Source organism: Lactuca virosa, chromosome 5 (genome assembly GCF_052849685.1).
Source record: "Lactuca virosa cultivar CGN04683 chromosome 5, Lactuca_virosa_CGN04683_v6, whole genome shotgun sequence".
NCBI classification, from domain to species: domain Eukaryota; kingdom Viridiplantae; phylum Streptophyta; class Magnoliopsida; order Asterales; family Asteraceae; genus Lactuca; species Lactuca virosa.
The window spans coordinates 353,097,733-353,121,803 of NC_136430.1; the positions used below are offsets into that span (position 1 = coordinate 353,097,733).

Sequence of the window (24,071 nt, forward strand, 5' to 3'; positions counted from 1 at the left end):
AAAAACACTTTTTAAAATAAATTTTTGACTTTTACTTCTTTAACTGTAGTTAAAGTCAAAATTCTTTCGCAAAAATATATTTTCAACTTAAAAAACAATCCCAAACACCTCCTAACTTTGAAAAAAAAAATCATTTTACATGTATAAAATAGCAAAACATTTTTTAACATGTTAACTTATTGAACTTTTTCTATCAAAGTTAATAAAAAAAAATTAATTCTTTTTTAAAATATCATAACTTAATAAGTCTCTTTGCCACATTTTAAGTTTAAAAAGCAATCTCAAAACATCCCGTAAATCGGTTATATCGGATAACTTAATTTTGTTTTGTTTTTTTTTTTTTTCAATTAATATATTTGCCCCCGATAATTTACTTATTTTTAACCTGATGACGAATTACTTTTATGTTTTTATTGGGCAAAAAGAAAGAAAAAAAAAAGAGATAAAGAGATAGTCTTCGGTGCTTCCTTGATTTTAGCCAAATGAAATTGTATTAGATCTAAATCAGATCAAAACAATAATATAAAAAACTTGGCAAACCCTAATTCAAGCTAGCTAGCTGTCGATAATTAATGATGGCGGAGGTGGAGCTCATGACGACGGAGCTGCCTCCCGACATAATATTCACCAACATACTACCAAGGGTGACGGCGAAATATGTATTGCGTTTCAAGTGTGTTTCCAAGCAATGGCACTCCTTCCTAATGACGCCTGGGTTTCTCCAGATGCACCAACTCCATGTGAATAGCAATCCAAATGACCTAAACCAGAAGTTTTTCTTCTTAACTAGCGCAAGACCATGGGAATACCGCACCATCGACTGTGAAACACCTAAAGATGGTTTCACTGCCAGCCGCCCTTTTCCATTCCAAGTCGAAGTTGGTAAAAAAATATCGATTGTAACATCTTTGAATGGAATGGTATGCGTAGGCATTAACAAGCCTTGGCCCAATGATACAGAATACTCTGATTTAATTTTATGGAACCCTTTGACCGATGACCATAAGACGCTGTCTAATTCTAAACCCGGTTGTCCTCATCCTTACAGGGTCTATACAGATGAATATGCGTTGTATTACAGCTCTTCTGAAAATGACTACAAGCTTGTATGGCTAACCAGCCGTCTTATGAATGTCTATATATACTCTTTGAGATCCGACTCATGGAGAAAGGTCGAGTCAACTCACAACGCTGCTTCATATCAATTTCATTTGATCATGTCAAGTGTTATGTGGAACGAAAAGTTCCATTTCCTCCGTAAATTGTTTAATGAGTTTGAAGGAGCAGCTGGTGAAAAATTATTAAATCAAAGGAGGACAGATTTGATGGGTTTCATGGTTTTAAGAGGGTGTATTCATTTGTGCGTGGCCATTATAAATGCTGCTTCCATAGATGAGTATGATACGATTGAGTTGTGGAGTGGACATGCAGGATATAAGTGGGAAAGGGTGACAGAAGCAGAGCCCTTGTCTAGTTCTGATATTAAGATATATACTGACCTCCACCCAATACTGCACTTGGTAATCAGGAAGGGACACGACCTACTGCATAGGATGAGGAATGGAAAATGGCTCATGTATTCTAGATTTGAAGAGCATGTTTACACACTAGATGCTAGTATGGACAACCATACCAAGGACATCATGTGCTCCATCGGCTTACCTTTCTGTCCATCTCAATTTCCAGGAGCGAAATACGTGGAGACTCTTGTGTCACCCAATCAATATATGAAATGACGCGTGTAACACGTACTTTTTTTTATAACCTTTGCTTGCTCTTCTTTTGTTCGTTTTGTTATGCATGGTATTTATTGTCTTAGATGATCGAGTGTCTTCATGTTACCATACCATGTACTTAATTAATAAACAATTTTTGCTTTTACTTCACTTTAATATCTATTCAAATTTATCTTATTCATCACAACTCACTCTAATCTACTTATATAAATCTTTAAGAGATGGATTTTTGTCATTTCTAACCAGATGTCAAAGGAGGTTGACTTAAGACACGTGATTCTTTTTTTGGTTTTCTTGCATTCAAGATTATTATATTTTTGGGACTTAAGACATTGGCCACACTATTTTCAGAGATTGGCAATTTTAGACCCTCTAAATTCAGGGGTTGCTCAGTTGTTGGGTTGGCATGTAGTTTAGCTGTGATCCAGCACTTCTTTCAGGAAGTGATACGTGTTCTCCCCCCTCCCTTTCTTCTGGATGCTCTCATCTTCCCATAACCCTTCACGTTCTACAACACAAATTCTCCCAAAATACCACCACAACTTATACTTGACCACTCGATCAGAGCTACAGCAGGGGACTACTTCTCCTCATTTTCTCATATCACCACGGCACCAACAAAAACTCTATTATGGATTAAAGGTAAAGTATGTTATTATTTGCAACAACTTCAGGATTGTGCAATTGTCTCCATCCTTCTTATATTGACTTTTGTTGTTTGAATGATAGATTTATTGCCTGAATAAAAGGTAAAAAGAGGCCATAATATGAATAAATGAGGGAGCAATTGTAACCGTTCTTCTTAGATTGTTTATAACAATAATGGTCTTTGGTTATTTGTCGATGGTTTTTATGGTTTCTTATTTGTGTTTTCAGATTCGAACTTTGTCTATAAGGTTATTGTTGACCAAGTTATTTAATGTAGTAGCTTTCTTGTATGTCTTGAAGATTTCTATGATGATTATATATTTGTCCAAATTTGGTTAACTATATGTTGTTAGTCATAGTGTCTTTTGATATCTTTTTTTCCTAATTCGTGTATGTGTTGAACTATCTCTCTAACTATGTGTTTGTGTGTTGATATTGCTGATAACATTGTCATATGATTATGATAAAGAGAAATTACAAGGGTTCTAAAAAAAAGCATAAAAACTACAAAGAATAACTATGAGATAAACCAAACTTCCCACAACAGTGCGATAAAGATTCGGATCGAACAAAGGAACATCATCAGTAGGAGAGTATCATGCATTGGTTTCAAGAGGAGTATTAAAAGTCCGATTGTCAGAGAGGCTCGCCCGTGTAAACAAGTCAGATATATATTTAGTCTGGGAAAGAAGGTACCCTTTCTTAGACTGAGGAACCTCAATACCCAATAAATAACGCAGCAAACCCAAATCCTTCATAGCAAATCGATGAGCTAGATCATGCTTCAAAGACTCAATACCACCATCGTCATCACCTGTAATAATCATGTCATCCATATATAAGGACAGAAGAATCCGTCCTGCACTCGAGCATCTAACAAACAAAGCAGAATCGTGATTACTTTGGACAAATCCAAGAGAGGTAATCACTGTGGAGAATTTCTCAAACCAAGCACAAGGGGCTTGCTTGAGCCCATACAAAGCTTTGCGAAGCTGACAAACCTCACCCGACCGGTGTTGAATTCCTGGGGGAGGAGTCGTATAAACCTCTTCATGGAGGTCACCATTCAAAAAGGCATTCTTGACATCCATTTGAAAGATCTTCCACTGTCGAACAGAAGCAACTGCAATCATAGTACGAACATGTCGTCATATTTGCAACCGGGGAAAATGTCTCCTCGTAGTCAAAACCATATTGTTGGGAATACCCTTTTGCTACAAGTCTAGCCTTGAACCGCTCAACAGAACCATCAGCTTTTGTTTATATCTTGTACACCCAACGACAACCTATCGTATGTTTCCTAGGAGGAAGAGAAATCAAATCTCATGCATGAGTCTGATGGAGAGCAGTGAGTTCTTCAGCCATAGCATTCTGCCAAAGAGGTGTTGGATATAGTGTCTAAGTCCATAACTATATTTGGTATGTACTTGACCCGACCCGACATGGTCCATTTGGGTTGCATGGCATCATGCATTTAGATAGACCAAAATGAGAGAAATAACACTTAAGGTTTATTAATATATTATAAGTTCTAATATATTAATAATATTATTTAATTAGTATTAATCAAGAATTATTTTGGAATTAATTAAGTGATCAAAAGAAGACTAATTAAATATATGAGTTGATTTTGTAAATCACCCATACTTATATAGTGGGCTAATGCTCCATGGATTATCAAGTTGGGCTAAAACCCATAGGATGCTCCATGGATGTTCCATGGTGTTTTTGAACCCATGGATCATGGAAATGAAGAGTCATGTCAAGTTAGGGCTTACTTGATGTAACCCTAATTATGACACACTATATAAGCATCATGTTGTAGACCAAAATCGGCACTAGTGTGAGAACAAAAGGGCATAGCTGATTTTAGAAGTGTTCTATTTCTCTCAAGGTTATTCCAAGTGTATTTGGTGTTGTGTGAGACATTTGAGGCATCACACTTGAGGTGCTAGGCTCACAAGGTTCTCAAGGAATCCAAGCAACTAAAGGTATGTGTTTCTTTCTATCATTTATAATTAAAAGTTCCTCATGTATGCTAGATAGGTTATGAACCTTGGAAAACCAATTTTGCATGTATCTTAGTCAAACATAGATCCAAGGTTTCTAGGGTTGCATGTACACCATAGGAGTGTTAGAATGCTCAAAACCCAACAGTGGTATCAGAGCCTAGGCTTCTTTATTTGCTACTTGATGCAAAATTGTGAAAAAACTCAATTTTTCTGCACTCTGCAGCATGAACTCGCCGAGTCCATGGGGGGACTCGACGAGTCCATGAGTAAACTCATCCTACTCATCGAGTAGGTTCATGCACTCGACGAGTAGGAACCCCAGAATGCAGTTTTTCGACTTTTCCTGCTGGAAATGGACTAGAAACATTACCCTAAATTGTTTTGGTCTTATAAAACTTATTTTAGATGGTGTCATGGTTATGCTAATCCATTTTCAATAGCTATTATCAAAATTTCAAGTTTTATATGGTTAATTTTATGATTCTTGAAATTGTTGATATGCATGTTCATGAACTTATGAGTTTAGAAGATCATATGAATTATTTGTAACTTACTTGTTAGTTTAATTCTTGATCATTATGTGTTTTAATGGAGTCCATAATTTTTCATCAAGTTATGGATTACCAAAAGTCATTCTTTTAAAGTCCATTAAAGAAACACATAGGTTACATAAAATGAAAAGTCACTCATTTTATTAAACCATTAACTCATAAGTTATGAAAGATGAAAAGTTTTGAAAGTTACAAAACTTGCCCTCAAGTTTTGGAATTTGAAAAGTTTTCTTTCTTGAATACTTTAATTCCAAATTAAGCCCTTAGAATTTTAAAAGTTAAAATTCAACCCTTATACTTTATAATATTATAAGTTAATAATATATATATATATATATATATATATATATATATATATATATATATATATATATATATATATATAAGAGCAAGTCGTCTTATCATTAGTGGGCCTCATTCACGAAGCCAGTCTATAAGGGGGGGTATAAGGTTACTGCCTATAAAATGGCAGTTTAATGGGTGTCCATTCTCACCCACCACTTCCTTGACAGGTGGAGGGTCGTTAGCCGAACGGGTAGGACAAGGACTATAATTCTTCAATCATTATAAGTATAATGATAAATACTAAGTAACTAAACACTTATAAATTCTCAATCTTAGTTACTTAGGAAAATGTGAATAATGTGCTAATCCATGAAATTACACTTTGCACTTTGTTTAAGCCGTTAGTGGAGCGTGTGTGGTTAACCGCCACACTAGCTGGACTTAACAAGGTAGGCAAAGGATAACTTAATGTTTATCATAGTATCGATGGAGCGCATGTGGTTAACCGGCATAGTATCGATTGAGGGGTAATACATTAAGGGTACCAAGTAATTTGCATGGTTACTTCACACCTTGTTTTGTGATCCTCGGCATCCTAGTCACAAAACCTGAAGGGCACACTCGAGATTGAAACATGTCATTAAAAGTTCAATGAATCTCAAAAGATCTAGGAGTTTCAAAACCAATTAAAACCTAATAATTTATTTCGTTTTTCATGGTGGAAATTGGTGAATCGTCATTCACCTACCTTCAAATATTTTATAGCTTGGATTACGGCATCCCTTTTGTAAGTTATAAAATATTGTGTTGGGTCCTAGCCTTAATATTTCATATTGGGAGTTATATTAAGGACTTAAATCAACTAACTTGAATATCTCCCATTGTAGATGTCTGGTTTAGACAACTATGATCTTCCCAAATCTCATGGAAATCGTACTTCTCTACCTCCACCTCCTCCATTTATTCTCCCTGACCCACAAGCTCAAAGACTTGAAAAATTCTAGGTCACTCAAGCCCTACTAGCAATGAAACATAAAGATGGAAGACCTGTGTGCACTCATGTCTTAGGAATGAAGTCACACATTGACAGGTTGAGAATGTTGGGTGTCGTTGTCCCAAGGAAGTTGGCTGTTGATTGGGTTCCTCAGTCACTTCCTGAGTCATATAGTGAGTTCATTAAGAACTACTATGTGACAGATCACGACATGACCCTAATAGATCTATCTTATTTACTTGTTGCTGCTGAGTCAGAAATGATGTGGCGCAATGGTCAAGCAAATATGGGTGGAAGGTCTATTTCTCAAACTTCCATGAACATTGACAATGGTAACATTGGAAGTCGTTATATGACGACAAGGGGCTATTAGCTACGAGCCAATTGCGGCATCGCTTTAGCGACGACATGTCGTCGCTAATACCTTTAGCGACGACAGACGTGATCAATTGCGATGATTTTTATTGCCGCTTGTCACACCCCCGAACCAGACGGTGGAAACGTCCGAGGGCTCGCGTGACTTTAATCGAATATCATCACAATGAATATACATGAATCATAACATAAACGTCACCATGCATCAATATATTACAACTGGAATTGTTCACATCAAGTACATTGTTTTACTATTACACATTCATAACCTAAATAGTTTGAGTGCTTTTAACAACATAACATCTAACATTACTTCATATTACTCTTCCGCTTACCTGTTACCTGAGAATACAAGTTATTTTGGAAAAACGTCAACATATGAAATGTTGGTGAGTTCATAAGCAATGTTGTGATAAAATGATTTGTGTAGTTTGTAAAACCCAGAAAATCCGATATTTTCTTAAAAGACTTTTGTTTATCAAAGTGTGAAGATCCATAAGTTGATGCATGAATGATTTTAAAAACATATATATATATATATATATATATATATATATATATATATATATATATATATATATATATGAAGGATATTTTGTATTATAGTTATAAAGTTTCGAGCGAGTAGTATTGAATTCCCCGGAAAACCCGATGTTTTCCGATGTTGAAGTGTATTCGTGATTATTGATTTTTGTATTGTCTTAACGAATGAATATTGATTAATCCACATTGTATATCGTCCTAATTTTATCTACTTAGATTTCTCGTAAGCCTTAGCGAATGAAGAGAAGGGGAGCATTATGTCCCACTACTATCGTAAGTACCTTAGGCTGTCGTGGATGCGAAAGACACGATGGTCCAACTCGCACTTGATTACTGTGACCTTACTAGCTTTTCTAACGGGACACTTTGGCCCACTAGCACATAAAAGCTATTGAAAGTCCTTTTATAAAATATTGGGTCATTGAAGGCCCAATAACATATAAGTGGTATCCCTTTGGGCCCAAAGATCATGTTGGTGGGCTTGCAAGGCCCAACAAGCATGATTTGAAACTCATAAGCCCAAAGTTTGTAGATTTACTCATTGTAGTCATCACGTATCTATTGAAGTGTTTTGATTTAACGATTGTTGTTTTGTATTGATTCGAGACCGAATCAATTCGTTTATAACGATTTTTGGTATTGAAGGTGTATTCGTTTTCCGTTTTGTCGTTAGTCGGGTATCTTGTATTTTTCCTTAATGAATTAATTTGTTTAAGAGTAGAATTTGACCTTTTCACTACCTTTCTTTTATAAAAATGACACTTTTAGTCCTTTATATAAAAGAATTTCATTTTTAGTCCTTAAAACATTTTCTTGACACTTTTGTATCATAAACTTGTTGAAAAGACAGTTTTAACCCAAAATTTATTTTGTTAACAGCTTTAGCCCTTCCAGAATGGTATTTCTCGGTTAAAACCCAATTTTTCGTAACTTTTACAGTTTTGGCCCAAAATCTAAAAAGTTTACATTTTTTATCCTTTTTGGAATTGAAAAGCATTTTTGACCTTTGAAATAGTTTTATTTCACTTCTTATCCCCTGTTTTGCAGAATGTTACAATTCAGCCCCTTAAAACTTCAAAATTTCGCAATTATGGGCTTATTGGGCCGAAAAGCCCATATTTAGCCCATTAAGCTAAATTTTTGCATTTCAAGTCCTTTGAAAATTCTAATATTCAGAAAAATGATTATAGAAACTGTTTTGACCTTTTTGACCCTCAAGAAACTGTGACTTGACAGTTTTTAACCCAAGTTTTGTATTTTTGACACTTTAAGCCCTAAATGGGTTTTATGTTAGAATATGTTCCTCATAACCTTATAAGCTATTTTTTTTTGACTTGTTTAGTGTAAAATAACTTAGATTATGTTTGTTTCCTTTCTCATGTCATAGATCTCGAATTAACACCCCTTTTGGTTACATATTTGTCACAAAAACACATAAAATCACACACATACATGCATAAAATCACACATAGCATACATATACACATAGATCTACACATTTTCTTGTATTCTCCCCCATAAAACATATGAAAACCGAAAAAAGAGAGGTATGAAGCTCACCTTGAGTTGTAGTTTCGGTTTTGAAGAAGAATAGAAGAAGAAATTTCGATCCTAGCAAGTCTTCTTGGAGGATCTCGAACTTAGATGCTTCTAAGGTGCAATATCACAAGATTGAATGGATTTAGAAGAGATTTTTGGATGAAATGAAGTAGCTAGATCATGGATTTAACATCAACTTACCTTAGATGATGTTTTTGTGGAATGATCTCTTTGAAAGCTTCCTAGATCTCGAAAATTTGGAGATGAATGGAGAGAGTTTCTTTGAGAGAGTTTTGAGTGAATGGAATGAATTTTTGTGAGTGTGTGTGTGTTGTGTTCGGCCGAGAGAAGAAGAGAGGAGAGAAGAGAGAAGGTTGATGAGATAGGTGCATGGAAGTATGAGAGTATGCATGGAAGTCCACTAAATAAAAATAAGTTGGCACACACAAAGTCAACTCTTCCTTCTTAGTGGGCTTGGGCCGAGAATGGAGAGGGAAAGAGAAAGAATTGGGTCTTGAGTGTTTAGCCCATATTATGACTCACTTAGATGATGTTTGGGCCCAAATAAATCAAATTGTAATTTTTATGACCTAATAGGGCTAAATTAATTTGGTTGTGACCCATTAAGGCCCAAAATATTATGTTTCATGTATATGGGTCCATTTAGGGCCCATTAGAGAGTTCTAGATTCAAGATGGATAATTTGGAAGTTTATTAGTCCATTAGGCCCAATAAGGAAATCCTAGTCCAAAGTGAACTCAAATTGGAATTTCAAAGGTTTCCAATTCTTTGTTGACCATTTGTAGGGCTAGAATGAAGTATTTGATGAAGTCTTGTTGTTATAAAATAAGCATCATGCATGCTTTCATGTTATTGATTCATAGTTGTTATAAGTGTTGTGGTTACAAGGTACCAAAATTTCTAGTTGTGACATCATCCCCCCGTTAAAGGGAATTTCGTCCCGAAATTCTTTTGAAAGCTAGATTTGAGAATGCGAGAATAGATGAGGGTACTTCTGTCATTTGATCTTCGCGTTCCCATGTGAATTCTGGTCCGCGTCTCGCATTCCATCGAGCTTTCACAATTGGAATGCGGCTCTGCTTGGTACGCTTTACCTCTCGGTCCATGATTTCAACTGGCTCCTCGATGAACAGAAGGTTCTCATTGATTTCAATCTCCTTTAAAGGAATGACGAGAGTCTCGTCGGATAAGCACTTTTTCAAGTTGGAAATGTGGAACACAGGGTGTACACTGCTGAGCTCGGCGGGTAGTTGCAGTCTATAAGCCACTGGACCGATTCGGGCAAGAATCTCGAAGGGTCCAATGTATCGAGGGTTCAGTTTGCCCCGCTTCCCAAAACGAATCACTCCTTTCCAAGGAGATACATTTAGTAACACCCTACCTCCGAATTCGAATTCCAAGGGCTTTCGTCGTTTATCGGCATAGCTCTTTTGTCTGTCTCGTGACGATTGCAGTCGTGCTCTGATCTGAATTATCTTATCGGTCGTCTCGCGTATGATTTCCAGTCCCGTTAAGGCGTTGTTTGGCGTTTGCCCTCTCGCTAGCTGGGTGTCTCCTACCTCAGCCCAGCACAATGGTGATCTACATTTACGCCCGTATAATGCTTCGAAAGGAGCAACTTTGATACTCGAGTGATAACTGTTGTTATACGAGAACTCGATCAAAGGCAAGTGGGTATCCCATGATTTTACAAAGTCTATTACGCACGCGCGAAGCATATCTTCTAGCGTTTGGATGGTTCGCTCGCTTTGGCCATCCGTCTGTGGGTGGTAGGCAGTGCTCATGTCAAGTTGTGTTCCCATAGCTTTCTGAAGCGATTGCCAAAAGCGTGAAGTAAATCTACTATCCCTATCTGAGATGATAGTGTTGGATAAGGTGTCTAAGTCCATAACTATTTCTGGTATGTACTTGACCCGACCCGGCATGGTCCATTTGGGTTGCATGGCACCATGCAACTGGATAGACTAAATGAGAGAAATAACACTTGTGGTTTATTAATATATTATAAGTTCTAATATATTAATAATATTATTTAATTAGTTTGATCAAGAATTAATTTTAGAATTAATTAAGTGATCAAAAGATAACTAATTAAATATATGGGTTGATTATGTAAATCATCCATAACTTATATAGTGGGCTAAGAGGCTCCATGGATAATCAAGTTGGGTTGAACCCATTGGATGCTCCATGGAGGCTCCATGGGAGTTACAAACCCATGGGTCATGGAAATGAAGAGTCATGACACATTAGGGTTTACATGGTGTAACCCTAAATGTGTCAACACTATATAAAGCTCATGTTTCTCCCAAAATCGGAGATGACATGCATGTTTGAGGGCTAGAGTCGATTTTTGAGTGTTACACTTTCTCTCCAAGTTTACTCCATAGCATTTGGTGTTGTGTGAAGCATTTGAGGCATCACACTTGGGGTGCTAGGCTCACAAGGTTTCAAGGATCAAAATCAACAACAAGGTATGTGGTTCTATCTTTCATTTAAGTTAAAATTGTTCCCCATGTATGCTAGATAGGATCATAACCTTGGAAATCAACTTTGCATGAGAATTAGACAAACATAGATCCAAGGTTATTAGGGTTGCATGTACACTTAGGAAGTGTTAGAATGCGCAAAACCCATCAGTGGTATCAGAGCCTAGGCTTGTTTGTTTGATACTTGATGCAAAATTGTTGGAAAAAGTCGATTTTGTGTAATCTGCCTGATGAACTCACCAAGTCCATGGGGGGACTCGCCGAGTTCATGTGTATATTTATCCTAACTCGCCGAGTAGGTTCGTGCACTCGACGAGTAGGAGCCTCAGAATGCAGATTTTCGACTTTTGCTGCTGGAAATGGACTAGAAACATTACCCTAAACTGTTTTGGTGTTATTAAACTTGTTTTAGATGGTGTAATGTTTGTTCTAATCCATTTACAATGGCTAATATCAATTTTTCATGATTATATGTGTTCATATGGTCTTGAAACTTTGATATGGATATTCATGTTCTTGATCTTATGAATTTAGATGATCATAGGAATTACTTGTAACCTACTTGGTAGTTTAATTCTTGATCATAATATGTTTTAATGGAGTCCATAACTTGTCCTCAAGTTATGGAAAACCAAGAGTCACGCTTGAATTAAAACCATTAAAAGAACACAAGAGTTAGAAAAATGAAAAGTCTTCATTTTAATACTCAATTAAATTCATAAGTTATGAGAAATGAAAAGTTTTGAAAGTTTACAAAACTTGCCCTCAAGTTTTGGAACAAGTAAAGTCATATTAAAACTTTAGTTCCAACCCTTAGAATTTTAAAAGTTAAAATTCAACCCTTATACTTATAATATTATAAGTTAATAATATATATATATATATATATATATATATATATATATATATATATATATGTATAAGATCAAAGTCGTCTTACCGCTAGTACGCCTCATTCACGAAGTCAGTCTATAAGGTGGATATAAGGTTGTTGCCTATAAAATGACAACTTAATGGGTGTCCACTCTCACCCACCGCTTGCTTGACTGGTGGAGGGTCTTAGCCGAACGGGTAGGACAATGACTTAAAAATTCTCATTAAAAGTATAATGATTATTATAAAGTAACTAAATGTTTTATAAATTCCCAATCTTAGTTACTTTAGGAAAAATGTGAATAAGGTGCTAATCCATGAAATTACACTTTGCACCTTGTTTAAGTCGTTGGTGGAGCGTGTGTGGTTTACCGGCACACTAACTTGGACTTAACAAGGGAGGCAAAGGGTGACTTAAGGGTTTTCATGAGGTCGGAAGGAGCGCGTGTGGTTTACCGGCACAACGATTAAGTGAAAAACATTAAGGGTACCAAGTAATTTGCATGGTTACTTCACACCTTGTTTTGTGATCCTCGGTATCCCAGTCACAAAACATGAAGGGCACACTCGAGATTGAAACATGCCATTGAAAAGTTCAATGAATCTCAAAGAATCTAGGAATTTCTAAAAACCAAATAAAACCTAATAATTTATATTTCGTTTTCATGGTGGAAATTGGTGAATCGTCATTCACCTACCTTTCAAATATGTTATAACTTGGATTACGGCATCCCTCTTCTAGGTTATAATATATTGTGATTGGATCCTAGCCTTAATATTACATTTGGGTGTTTTATTAAGGATTATCCCTATATCTAAACCAAACTTATCTTTCTTCTCTTCAGATGTCTTCCAATAATTCTACTCCTGGCTCAAACCCTACTGGCTCCTTCTCTCTCATGAACCTTTGTGGGAGAGTTATCTTTGATGGATCCAACTTTACTGACTGGATCAGAAACATCAGGATGGTCACTCGTTACGAGAACAAGGAATATGTTCTTGACAAGGAGCTTAAGGTGCCTGATCCAACCGCTACTCCTGAGGAGCTTGCTGAATATGAGGTTCATGAAAGAGATGCTACAAAAGTGGCATGCATCATGATGGCCACCATGACAGCCGAGCTCCAAAAGTCCTATGAGGACTACTATCCTTTTGAGATGCACCAGGATTTGATGGACCGCTACCATCAGAGTGCTCGTCAAGAGCGATATGAAATCATCTCCTCTATGATCACAACCCGGATGAAAGATGGTGAACCCATCACAAGCCACATGCAGAAAATGCAAAGGTATGTGGATCGATTGATGAAGTTGAATGTGAACTTCCCTGAGGAGTTGGCAATAGATATTATTTTGCACTCCTTACCTTCATGTTATGATCAATTCCACATGACATACCACATGAATAAAGAGGAAGTTACACTTAGCAAACTTCAGGGACTCCTAAAGACCGCAGAATCAGGTCTTAAAGGTAAGTCGGTTGTGACCACTCCTACTCCTACTCCAAACTCCTCAACTGTCCTGGCAATCGGGAAAGGGAAAGGGAAGAAGAGGAAGAACCCCTCGAAGGGTACCAAGGAGAAGACCCTTGATGGCTCCTCTTCTAGCGGAACCAAGAAAGGTTCCGTTACACCTTCTTCTGATCCCAAAGAGGCTGAATGCTTCTATTGCCATGAAAAGTCGCACTGGAAGCGAAACTGCCCAAAGTACCAACAAGATTTGAAGGATGGTAAAGTGAAACCCAACCATGCAGGTATTTACACTATATCATCTAATAATTCACTCTATTCTAACTCTTGGGTCCTTGATACCGGTTGCGGTATTCATATTTGTTCTGAATTACAGGGACTAAGAAGAAGTAAGAATGTGGAGCATGGAAAGATAAACTTGATCATGGGGAATAGGAAAGTTTCACCTGTCACCAAGATTGGAGTTTATACTTTGTTGCTTAGTAGTGGATTTACTTTAGATTTGAATAAGTATTGTTATTCGCCAGAAATGGCAAGAAATGTTATTTCCTTTCATGCTTTGTATAAACAAGGTTTTACCTTTTCTTTTGATAATGAAATTGGTGGAATAAATGCTTTCTTTAATAATGTGTTTTATTTTAAAGCATTACCTTGTGATGGTGTGTATGAAGCTGTGTCTGTTGTAGATAATCTAGGAAATAATGTATTGTGTATTGATTCTACTAATGATAATAACTTGGATAAAGCATCATTATGGCATTGTCATCTTGGACATATAAGCAAGAAACGCATAGGCCAACTCCAAAAGGATGGAGTCTTGGAATCATTTGACCTAAAGTCAGATGATAGTTGTGAATCATGCTTACTTGGAAAAATGACAAAGTCACCCTTCACAGGTTCTTGTGCTAGGGGTGAAGGTTTGTTGGATCTTGTACACACGGATGTGTGTGGACCCTTCAAACATGCCACAAGAGATGCTAATCGTTATTATGTGACTTTTACTGATGATTACAGTAGATATGGATATGTCTACTTAATCAAGCATAAGTCAGAGACTTTTGAAAGGTTTAAAGAGTTTAAACAGGAAGTCGAGAATCAATTGGGCAGGAACATTAAGATGCTTCGATCCGATCATGGTGGTGAGTATCTTAGTACCGAGTTCCTCGACTATCTTAGGGTATGTGGGATTGTCTCACAATTGACACCTCCCAGGACACCATAGTTGAATGGTGTGGCTGAGAGGCGTAATCAAGCCTTGTTGGATATGGTTCGTTCCATGATGAGTCGAGCTTTGCTACCAATCTCATTTTTGGGGTATGCCTTAGTGACTGCCACCCATATCCTTAATCTGGTCCCTACAAAGAAGGTTGCCAAAACACCTCACGAGATGTGGACTGGAAAAGTTCCTAGTCTAGCCCACATCAAGGTTTGGGGTTGCGAGGCTTTCGTGAGATGCGAGACTCATGACAAGCTCGAACCTCGAAGTGAGAGGTGTATTTTCATCGGCTACCCACAAAAATCCTTTGGTTACCTCTTCTACAGACCTAGTGAGAATGTGGTCTTTGTAGCAAGGAGGACTGTCTTTCGAGAGAGAGAGTTCATAAGCCAAGGAAACAGTGGGAGGCTAATTGACCTTGAAGAACTTCAAGAGTCAAGTGGTGAAGGAACCTCAAACCCTAGCAGCCAACTTGAGGAGGAAACTCCTGTTGTACCTCCAATTGTACCTCTAAGGCGTTCCACAAGGGTTAGGAATGTACCTAAGCATTACTATGGATTCCATATTACTGCGGAAGGTGATACACTTATCAGTGATGAGACACTGATAGGTCTGGATGAACCTAACAGCTATGCGGAAGCCATGGCAGGCCCCGAGTCTGCTAAATGGAAAGAGGCAATGGATAGCGAGATACAGTCCATGTATGACAATCAAGTCTGGGACTTGGTTGACAATGTACCAGGTCGTAAGACAGTTGGGTGCAAATGGATCTTCAAGAAGAAGACCGACATGGATGGTAATGTACACACCTATAAGGAAAGACTGGTTGCAAAGGGCTTTTCTCAAACTCCAGGAATATGATGAGACCTTTTCACCAGTAGCCAAGATTAAATCTATTAGGGTATTGTTAGCTATAGCTGCATTTCATGACTATGAAATATGGCAAATGGATGTCAAAACCGCTTTCCTTAATGGAAAGTTGGCTGAGGATGTTTACATGAATCAGCCAGAGGGTTTTGTCAGCACAGAGTACCCTAATAGAGTGTGTAAGCTTGAGAAATCCATTTATGGATTAAAGCAAGCACCTCGCAGATGGAATCTTTGCTTTGATGAGAAAGTCAAAGAGTCTGGCTTTTCGAGAAGTGAAGATGAATCTTGTGTATATGTTAAGGCTAGTAGGAGTATAGTTAGTTTTTTGGTACTGTATGTGGATGACATACTACTCACAGGAAATGACATCCCAACTCTGCAGGAAGTTAAGTCCTGGCTTGGGAAGTGTTTTGCTATGAAGGACCTAGGAGAAGCTGCCTATATTCTAGGGATAAGGATCTTGAGAGACCGGAGTAAAAGACTAATTGGACTTAGTCATAGTACATACTTGGATAAGGTGCTGAAGAGATTCAGCATGCAAGATTCCAAGAAAGGAGAGTTACCCATCCAGAGTAACACTAGACTGAGTAAGACTCAGAGCCCGAGTACTGAGGTAGAGATAGCTGAAATGAGTCGTATACCTTATGCTTCGGCAGTAAGCTCGATCATGTATGCTATGACCTGTACTCGTCCTGATGTAGCCTTTGCTTTAAGCATGGTTAGCAGGTATCAGGGGAACCCTGGTAAGGCTCACTGGACAACGGTAAAGAATATTCTCAAGTACCTACGAAGGACTAAGGGTTGGGTCCTTACCCTTGGTGGGAGTGATGACTTGAGAGTTGTAGGGTATAGTGATGCTAGCTTCCAGACTGATAGGGATAATTTCCGCTCTCAGTCGGGCTGGGTCTTTACCTTAAATGGAGGAGCAATCTCTTGGAAAAGTTCCAAGCAGGAGACAGTGGCTGATTCAACTTACGAATCAGAGTATATAGCGGCAAGCGAGGCGGCAAAAGAGGCTATATGGCTAAAAAACTTCATTGGAGACCTTGGAGTTGTACCAGCTATATCAAAGCCCATAGAGATTTTCTGTGATAGTGAAAGTGCAGTTGCCTTAGCAAAGGAACCAAGGGATCATGGGAGATCCAGACACATTGACAGAAAATATCATTTCACCAGACATCGTATAGAAGAAGGACTCCTCGTGGCAAAGAGGGTATCATCAGATGAGAACCCGGCAGATCCCCTCACGAAGGGATTGGGTAGGGTTAAGCATCTCCAGCATGCTAGGAGCATACGGCTGAAGGATGATATAAGTTTTAGTAGTTAGACAATTTTGAAATATGTAAAATGTATTTGACATTTGATGATGAATAAAAGTTGTGTTTATTCATGAGTAAAGTGTTGCTATCTTTTGTCAATCGTTTACTATTATTTCTTTTGCAGGTTTTGACTTCCTGAATATTTATGTTGTGTTTTTACATATTATTCAAATTATCCACAGTCGGTCATATGTCGGGAGTAGATATGAATTAAGACTGTCATGAGTTGGTTGTAGAGGTCTAAGGTGTTGGACATGGCCTCAACACTCATGAGTGCTCATAAGTTCTGAGCATTGGACTCAACCCACCCTCGCTGGTATCACTTCATGGAATTTATCTCGAGTGATCGCGAGACGGTAATATCATATAAGTCTTCAAACCTAGAGATATGATTTGTTACTTACGAATTGGTTATGCATTGATTGTACGAAAACGCATTGGTAACTCGATGTTATAAAACGTGCTTTTGTGTATAATTCAATGAGTGGTAGAACAAACATATGAGTCGAAGTTTATCTGTTCTTTCTTGGATTAGAAGCTGATATATGGGCCCCTCGATGATTTTGTTTTGACCTATGTACCGGGCCCGGTCAGAACTAAGTTGATGTGTTCAATTAAGTTCTATGTCAAACAAATCGGAAATCGGGAAACAAACTGCTGGACAATAAGCAAGACCATGTTCCATGTGTTTGTCCGGCTGATATCTAGAACGGAGGATTTTATGATCCCTCATCTGAAATGGCGTACCATCATCTTCTCAGTTCCGAGAAACCTTGAAAAGAGCTACGATTGTCGATCGGTTCCTGAAGTCATACTTGCAGTTATAGTTATTAGACTTATCCAAGTGGGAGACTGTTGGATAAGGTGTCTAAGTCCATAACTATTTCTGGTATGTACTTGACCCGACCCGGCATGGTCCATTTGGGTTGCATGGCACCATGCAATTGGATAGACTAAATGAGAGAAATAACACTTGTGGTTTATTAATATATTATAAGTTCTAATATATTAATAATATTATTTAATTAGTTTGATCAAGAATTAATTTTAGAATTAATTAAGTGATCAAAAGATAACTAATTAAATATATGGGTTGATTATGTAAATCATCCATAACTTATATAGTGGGCTAAGAGGCTCCATGGATAATCAAGTTGGGTTGAACCCATTGGATGCTCCATGGAGGCTCCATGGGAGTTACAAACCCATGGGTCATGGAAATGAAGAGTGATGACACATTAGGGTTTACATGGTGTAACCCTAAATGTGTCAACACTATATAAAGCTCATGTTTCTCCCAAAATCGGAGATGACATGCATGTTTGAGGGCTAGAGCCGATTTTTGAGTGTTACACTTTCTCTCCAAGTTTACTCCATAGCATTTGGTGTTGTGTGAAGCATTTGAGGCATCACACTTGGGGTGCTAGGCTCACAAGGTTTCAAGGATCAAAATCAACAACAAGGTATGTAGTTCTATCTTTCATTTAAGTTAAAATTTTTCCCCATGTATGCTAGATAGGATCATAACCTTGGAAATCAACTTTGCATGAGAATTAGACATACATAGATCCAAGGTTATTAGGGTTGCATGTACACTTAGGAAGTGTTAGAATGCTCAAAACCCATCAGATAGATACTGGTACACCGTGGAGTCTCATGATTTCTTTGATGTAGATTCTTGTCAGGCGCTCCATCTTGTATGATTCTTTTATTGGTAGGAAATGGGCGGATTTCATTAGTCTATCAACTATTACCCAGATCGTGTCCAAACCGTCCGTCGACTTGGGTAGTTTGGTCACAAAATCCATGGTGATTCTTTCCCATTTCCACTCGGGAATTACTGGCTGTTGTAGTAATCCAGAGGGCTTCTGATATTCCACCTTTACTTTAGCGCAAGTGAGGCACTTGCTCACGTAAGTGGCAATCTCTACCTTCATATTTGGCCACCAATAATGTTGCTTAACATCCAAGTACATTTTGTCTGAACCCGGATGGATGGAGTATCGCGTCTTGTGGGCTTCGTTCATGACTACCTGTAACACCGTAAAAATTAAAATATTTTTGAATTTTCAAAAACACATTTTCCAAACATATTTATTAACAAAATCTCATTGTATCATATCTTTGTTTCACAAAAACATTTCCCAAGATCAGAATACATAAAATCCCATGCGTGTGTACGAATCATGTCGGCGCCTTCCCGCGATCATCACTGGTACCTGAAACACATAACACATAACACTGTAAGCATAAAGCTTAGTGAGTTCCCCAAAATACCACATGTAACACATATTAGCCACTCGAGGCTATAACTCTGTGGGCCTACTGGCCCTAACTCTGTGGACCCTCTGGTCCTAACTCTGTGAACTCTGGAATACACACAGCATAAATCACATAGAAATAATGTAGTGCAACACATCACAAACATAGCATACAAGATACTCTGTCACATAACCCTATTTACCACTCAAGCTAAACTATAGTGAGAAGACTCACCTCAGATGTCTCGGTAAATCTCTGACTTGGTAGAAATACGATCTAGCCTCCGCCTAATCACACAAAGTAAATACTCTCATAAATATAACTCTCGGGACTATACTCAACCCTCTCTTGGCACCCTCAGAAGGGCAAAAGACCATTTTACCCCTCTTTTGGCTCAAAGGCCACATTGTTGACCAAACCCTAAAAGTCAACAAAAGTCAATGGTCAAACTTTGACCAGACTCGTCGAGTGCACTTGGGCGACTTGGTGAGTCTACACGTGTCCACTAACTCTCTAGTCTCGCTTGGCACGTCGAGTCCCTCCCCTTGCTCGACGAGTCACACCTGGCATGAATCGCGGGGCCACCCCGACTCAACTCGCCGAGTCTCAAGATCAACTCGGCGAGTTCCGCCTTAATCTACAGTCCTCCAATCCCCCTCTGACTCACTGAGTTATTCCCCCAACTCGGCAAGTCTACTCACTGAGTGATTTACGGGAAACCCTAACCCTACTCGCCGAGTCTGCCCTTGGACTCGGCGAGTTCATGCCATGCACAAACTCAATTGACCTCCTGAGGTCAGATCTGTTCCTTTGATCCATAGATCTGACCTTCCCAAGCCTGATAAACGCGTAAAGCTCGAATCTTGACACTCATAGGACGTCTAGGAGGCTTCACTTGGTGAATTGGCCCCAAAAAGAACATCCTAAGCTCAACACCTCCATAGCTCAACATAAAGCAAGCTGAGATAAGCTCTTTAGACCACTATGGGTCCAGATCTGAAGTCTCAATGCGAATAGGGGCCATATTCTCACAATTCCTTCCAATAAAGATCATAAAAACTCTACATCTATGGATTCCTTCAACAAAACAGATAAAGGGGCGATATAATACCTCAAAGATGAAGTCTTTTGCTCGCAATCCACAGATGCACAACCTCCTTGGTCTCCTCTAAGCTGGGACACCTCCTTCTTGCAAGAATCAACCACAAAGATCAAGAAATGGCTCCTTTCCTCTCACAAACGCTCTAGCTCTTTTAGGGTTTCTCTCTGGGGTTTGGTAGCCGCAAATAACGGACCTAAGGGCCTTTAAATAGGTCCCAAACCTGGGAAATTAAGGTTTGATTAAACAGCGTAGACTCGCCGAGTCCACTCATGGACTCGCCGAGTCCAGTCATGAACCCGGATGGGAATCCGCGACCCTACTCGGCGAGTCTAAGCACCAACTCGCCGAGTTCCTTCACAAACTCCAAAATAAATGAATAAAATAATATACCTGGGAATCCGGATGTTACACTACCTCTCTGAATCCCCCAAGTTTAAGGACCCATATGCGGTTCATGAAGTAATATGCTCCATCTTCCTTCACCTCCAAGTTCTTCTTCATTCCACGCAGCGCTTCACTTGTTTTTTTTCCGCCTTCATGGTATCTGACTGGGCCGTTCTGATTTGCGAGGTTAGGTGGGATTGGATGGTTATCGAGAGAGTTTTCACACGACGATTTGTGTATTCTTTTCGACTAAAGTCATCGACTACCACGTTAGCCTTGCCTGGGTGGTACTTGATTTCGCACTCATAGTCGTTTAGCAGTTCGACCCATCTTCGTTGCCTCATGTTTAGCTCCTTTTGATTCAAGATGTGTTGGAGACTCTTGTGGTCAGTGAAGATAGTGCACTTGGTACCGTAAAGGTAGTGTCTCCAAATCTTCAGGGTGAAGACCACTGCTCCTAGCTCCAGATTGTGGGTCGTGTAATTCACTTCGTGAGTCTTCAGTTGCCGGGACGCGTAAGCTATCACCTTTCCACGCTGCATGAGTACACAGCCTAAACCCTGATTTGACGCATCGCAGTAGACTATAAAGTCTTCCGTTCCTTCAGGTAGCGATAGCACCGGCGCACTGCAGAGTGCTTGCTTCAGAGATCGAAATGCGGCTTCCTGCTTGTCCGTCCATACGAAGGGTATGCCCTTTTGTGTAAGCATGGTAAGCGGTTTGGCAGTCCTAGAGAAGTTCTGGATGAATCTCCTGTAATAGCCTGCGAGACCCAGAAACTGGCGAATTTCTGTGGGTGTTGTTGGGATTGCCCATCCTTTGATAGCTTGGATTTCACGCTTCGAAGCCAAAACTCGCACTTGGAGAGTTTTGCGTACAACTTTTCGGTTCGCAGGGTTTCCAGGATTTGTCGAAGATGTTGGTCGTGTTCTTCTTCGCTTTGGGAATATACTAGGATATCATCGATGAAAACGATTACGAAGTTATCAAGAAAAGGTCGGCAGATTCGATTCATTAGGTCCATGAATGCGGCAGGAGCATTCGTTAGACCGAAGGGCATTACAACAAATTCATAATGTCTGTAACGAGTTCGGAAGGCGGTTTTTGGAATATCCTCCTCCCGGACCTTGAGTTGATGGTATCCAGATCGCAGATCTGTCTTTGAGAAGTGATTAGCTCCTTGGAGCTGGTCAAATAGGTCGTCGATTCGTGGAAGTGGATATCGGTTTTTGACAGTAAGTTTGTTAAGTTCTCTGTGGTCAATACACATCATGAATGTATCGTCTTTCTTCTTGACAAAGAGAACTGGAGCTCCCCAAGGTGAGAAACTGGGTCGGATGAATCCTTTATCCAAAAGCTCACTGAGTTGACTGGACAACTCTTGCATCTCCGCAGGAGCCAATCTATAGGGCGCTTTGGCGATGGGGGTAGCTCCTGGTACAAGGTCAATTCGAAACTCGACTTGTCTTCTGGGGGTATTCCCGGAAGCTCATCAGGAAAGACATCTGGGAATTCACAAGCTACTGGAATGTCTTGAATGTTGACCTCTTTCTTGGATTTGTCTACTATGTGAGCTAGGAACGTTAAGTCCTTCTTTCGTAGGTACTTCTGCGCTTTAATGCACAAGATAAGACGAAGGTTCGTGTTGGGTTTGTCCCCGTAAACAACTAGGGTTTCGTGATTTGGGAGATGAAGGAAAACGGCCTTCTCGTGACACATAATTTCAGCATGATGGGGGCTTAACCAATCCATGCCGATAATCACATCAAAACTCCTAATGGAAACAGGCATTAAGTTGATTTGAAAGACATGATGATTTAAGGCTAGGGTACATCCGATATAGATTTCCTCAGTGGATTCTGTTTTCCCATTATCCATTTCCACCGTGAAGGTTTCATTAAGCTTCTGGGGTTGTTGATTTATCAAGTGTTTGAATTTATTGCTCACAAAAATCCGTTCTGCTCCGGTGTCAAATAGGATGCATGCATAAGTGTGGTTTAGGAGAAACGTACCAGTAACAACAGTGGGATCCTGAACGGCTTCTCCCTGACCCATAGCTAGCACCCTTCCTGTTCCTGCGTTCCCAAGGTTGTTGGTGTTGGGGCAATTCCGACGGATATGCCCTGTCCTTCCACATCCGTAGCAAGTGGGGCTTGATCCCGTGTTATTGCTGTTGTTGTTGTTGTTGCGGTTGCTGTTGTTGGATTAATGTCTAAGTCCATAACTATAATTGGTAAGACTTGACCCGACCCGGCATGGTCCATTTGGGTTGCATGGCATCGTGCATTTGGATAGACTATAATGAGAGAAATAACACTTAAGGTTGGTTAATATATTATAAGTTCTAATATATTAATAAGGTTATTTAATTAGTATTGATCAAGAATTAATTTGGAATTAATTAAGTGATCAAAAGGATACTAATTAAATATATTGGTTGATTGTGTAAATCATTCATTCTTATATATGTGGGCTTGTGATCCAAGATTCCTTATGTTGGACTAAGTCCATGGGGTGACCCATGGATACTCCATGAAGGTTAAAATCCATGGAGCATAAGGAATGGGTAAAGTTATGAGTTACATGGTGTAACCCTAATAGCCACCATATAAAAGAATCTCATGGCTCAAGAAATCGTGCACTAATGTGTGAATGTGAGGGCTAGACGATTTCAAGGAGTGTTCAAGTTTCTCTCAGGTTATTCCAAGTGTATTTGGTGTTGTGTGAACCATTTGAGGTGTCACACTTGGGGCACTAGGCACTCAAGCTTCATGAAGACATTCTACATCAAAGAGGTATCTATTCTATATTGTTATATTTATTATTTTGTATGCTAGATTAGGATAATACCTTGGATGTTCATAATTGTATGTATAATAGAGAAAACATAGATCCAAGGTATTTAGGGTTGCATGTACACTTAGGAGTGTTAGAATGCTCAAAACCCAACAGCTGTTGTTGTAGTTGTTTCCTTGTGGCTGATTCTGGGGAGGATAGGTCCTGCAATACCTTGCAGTGTGACCCTTCCGATTGCAACTGGTGCAATGCATTTCCTTGCATTCACCGTTATGGTGGTAGTTGCACTTGTTGCACTTTGGGAGATTCCCAGAATACTGCCTAGGAGCATTACCCTAAGATGTTTTTGGACTTATAAACTTGTTTTTGATGTGGTAATGTTCATGCTAATCCAATTTCTAAGATAATTGTCATAATTTCAAGATTTGTATTAGTTTGTATGTTCATGCTAATTTCTTGAAGATTGATGATTTGAATTATCTTGTTCTTATGAGGTTCTTAGATTAATAGAAAAGTTGTGTGAAATAGTTGTTTTCAATCCATTTTAATCTAAGAGTTGATTCCAAAGTGTGTTTTTGTAACTTGTCC

The 24,071-nt window shown here is 38.9% G+C and overlaps 1 protein-coding gene across 1 annotated transcript; it reads left to right on the plus strand.

Moving 5' to 3' along the window:
- Nucleotides 1–575: 575 nt before the first annotated feature.
- On the plus strand, nt 576–1,736 carry LOC145113436 (F-box/kelch-repeat protein At3g06240-like). The gene has a single exon (XM_079049528.1). The coding sequence runs from the start codon at nt 576–578 to the stop codon at nt 1,734–1,736; it is 1,161 nt and encodes a 386-aa protein (XP_078905654.1).
- The last annotated feature ends 22,335 nt before the right edge of the window (nt 1,737–24,071 follow it).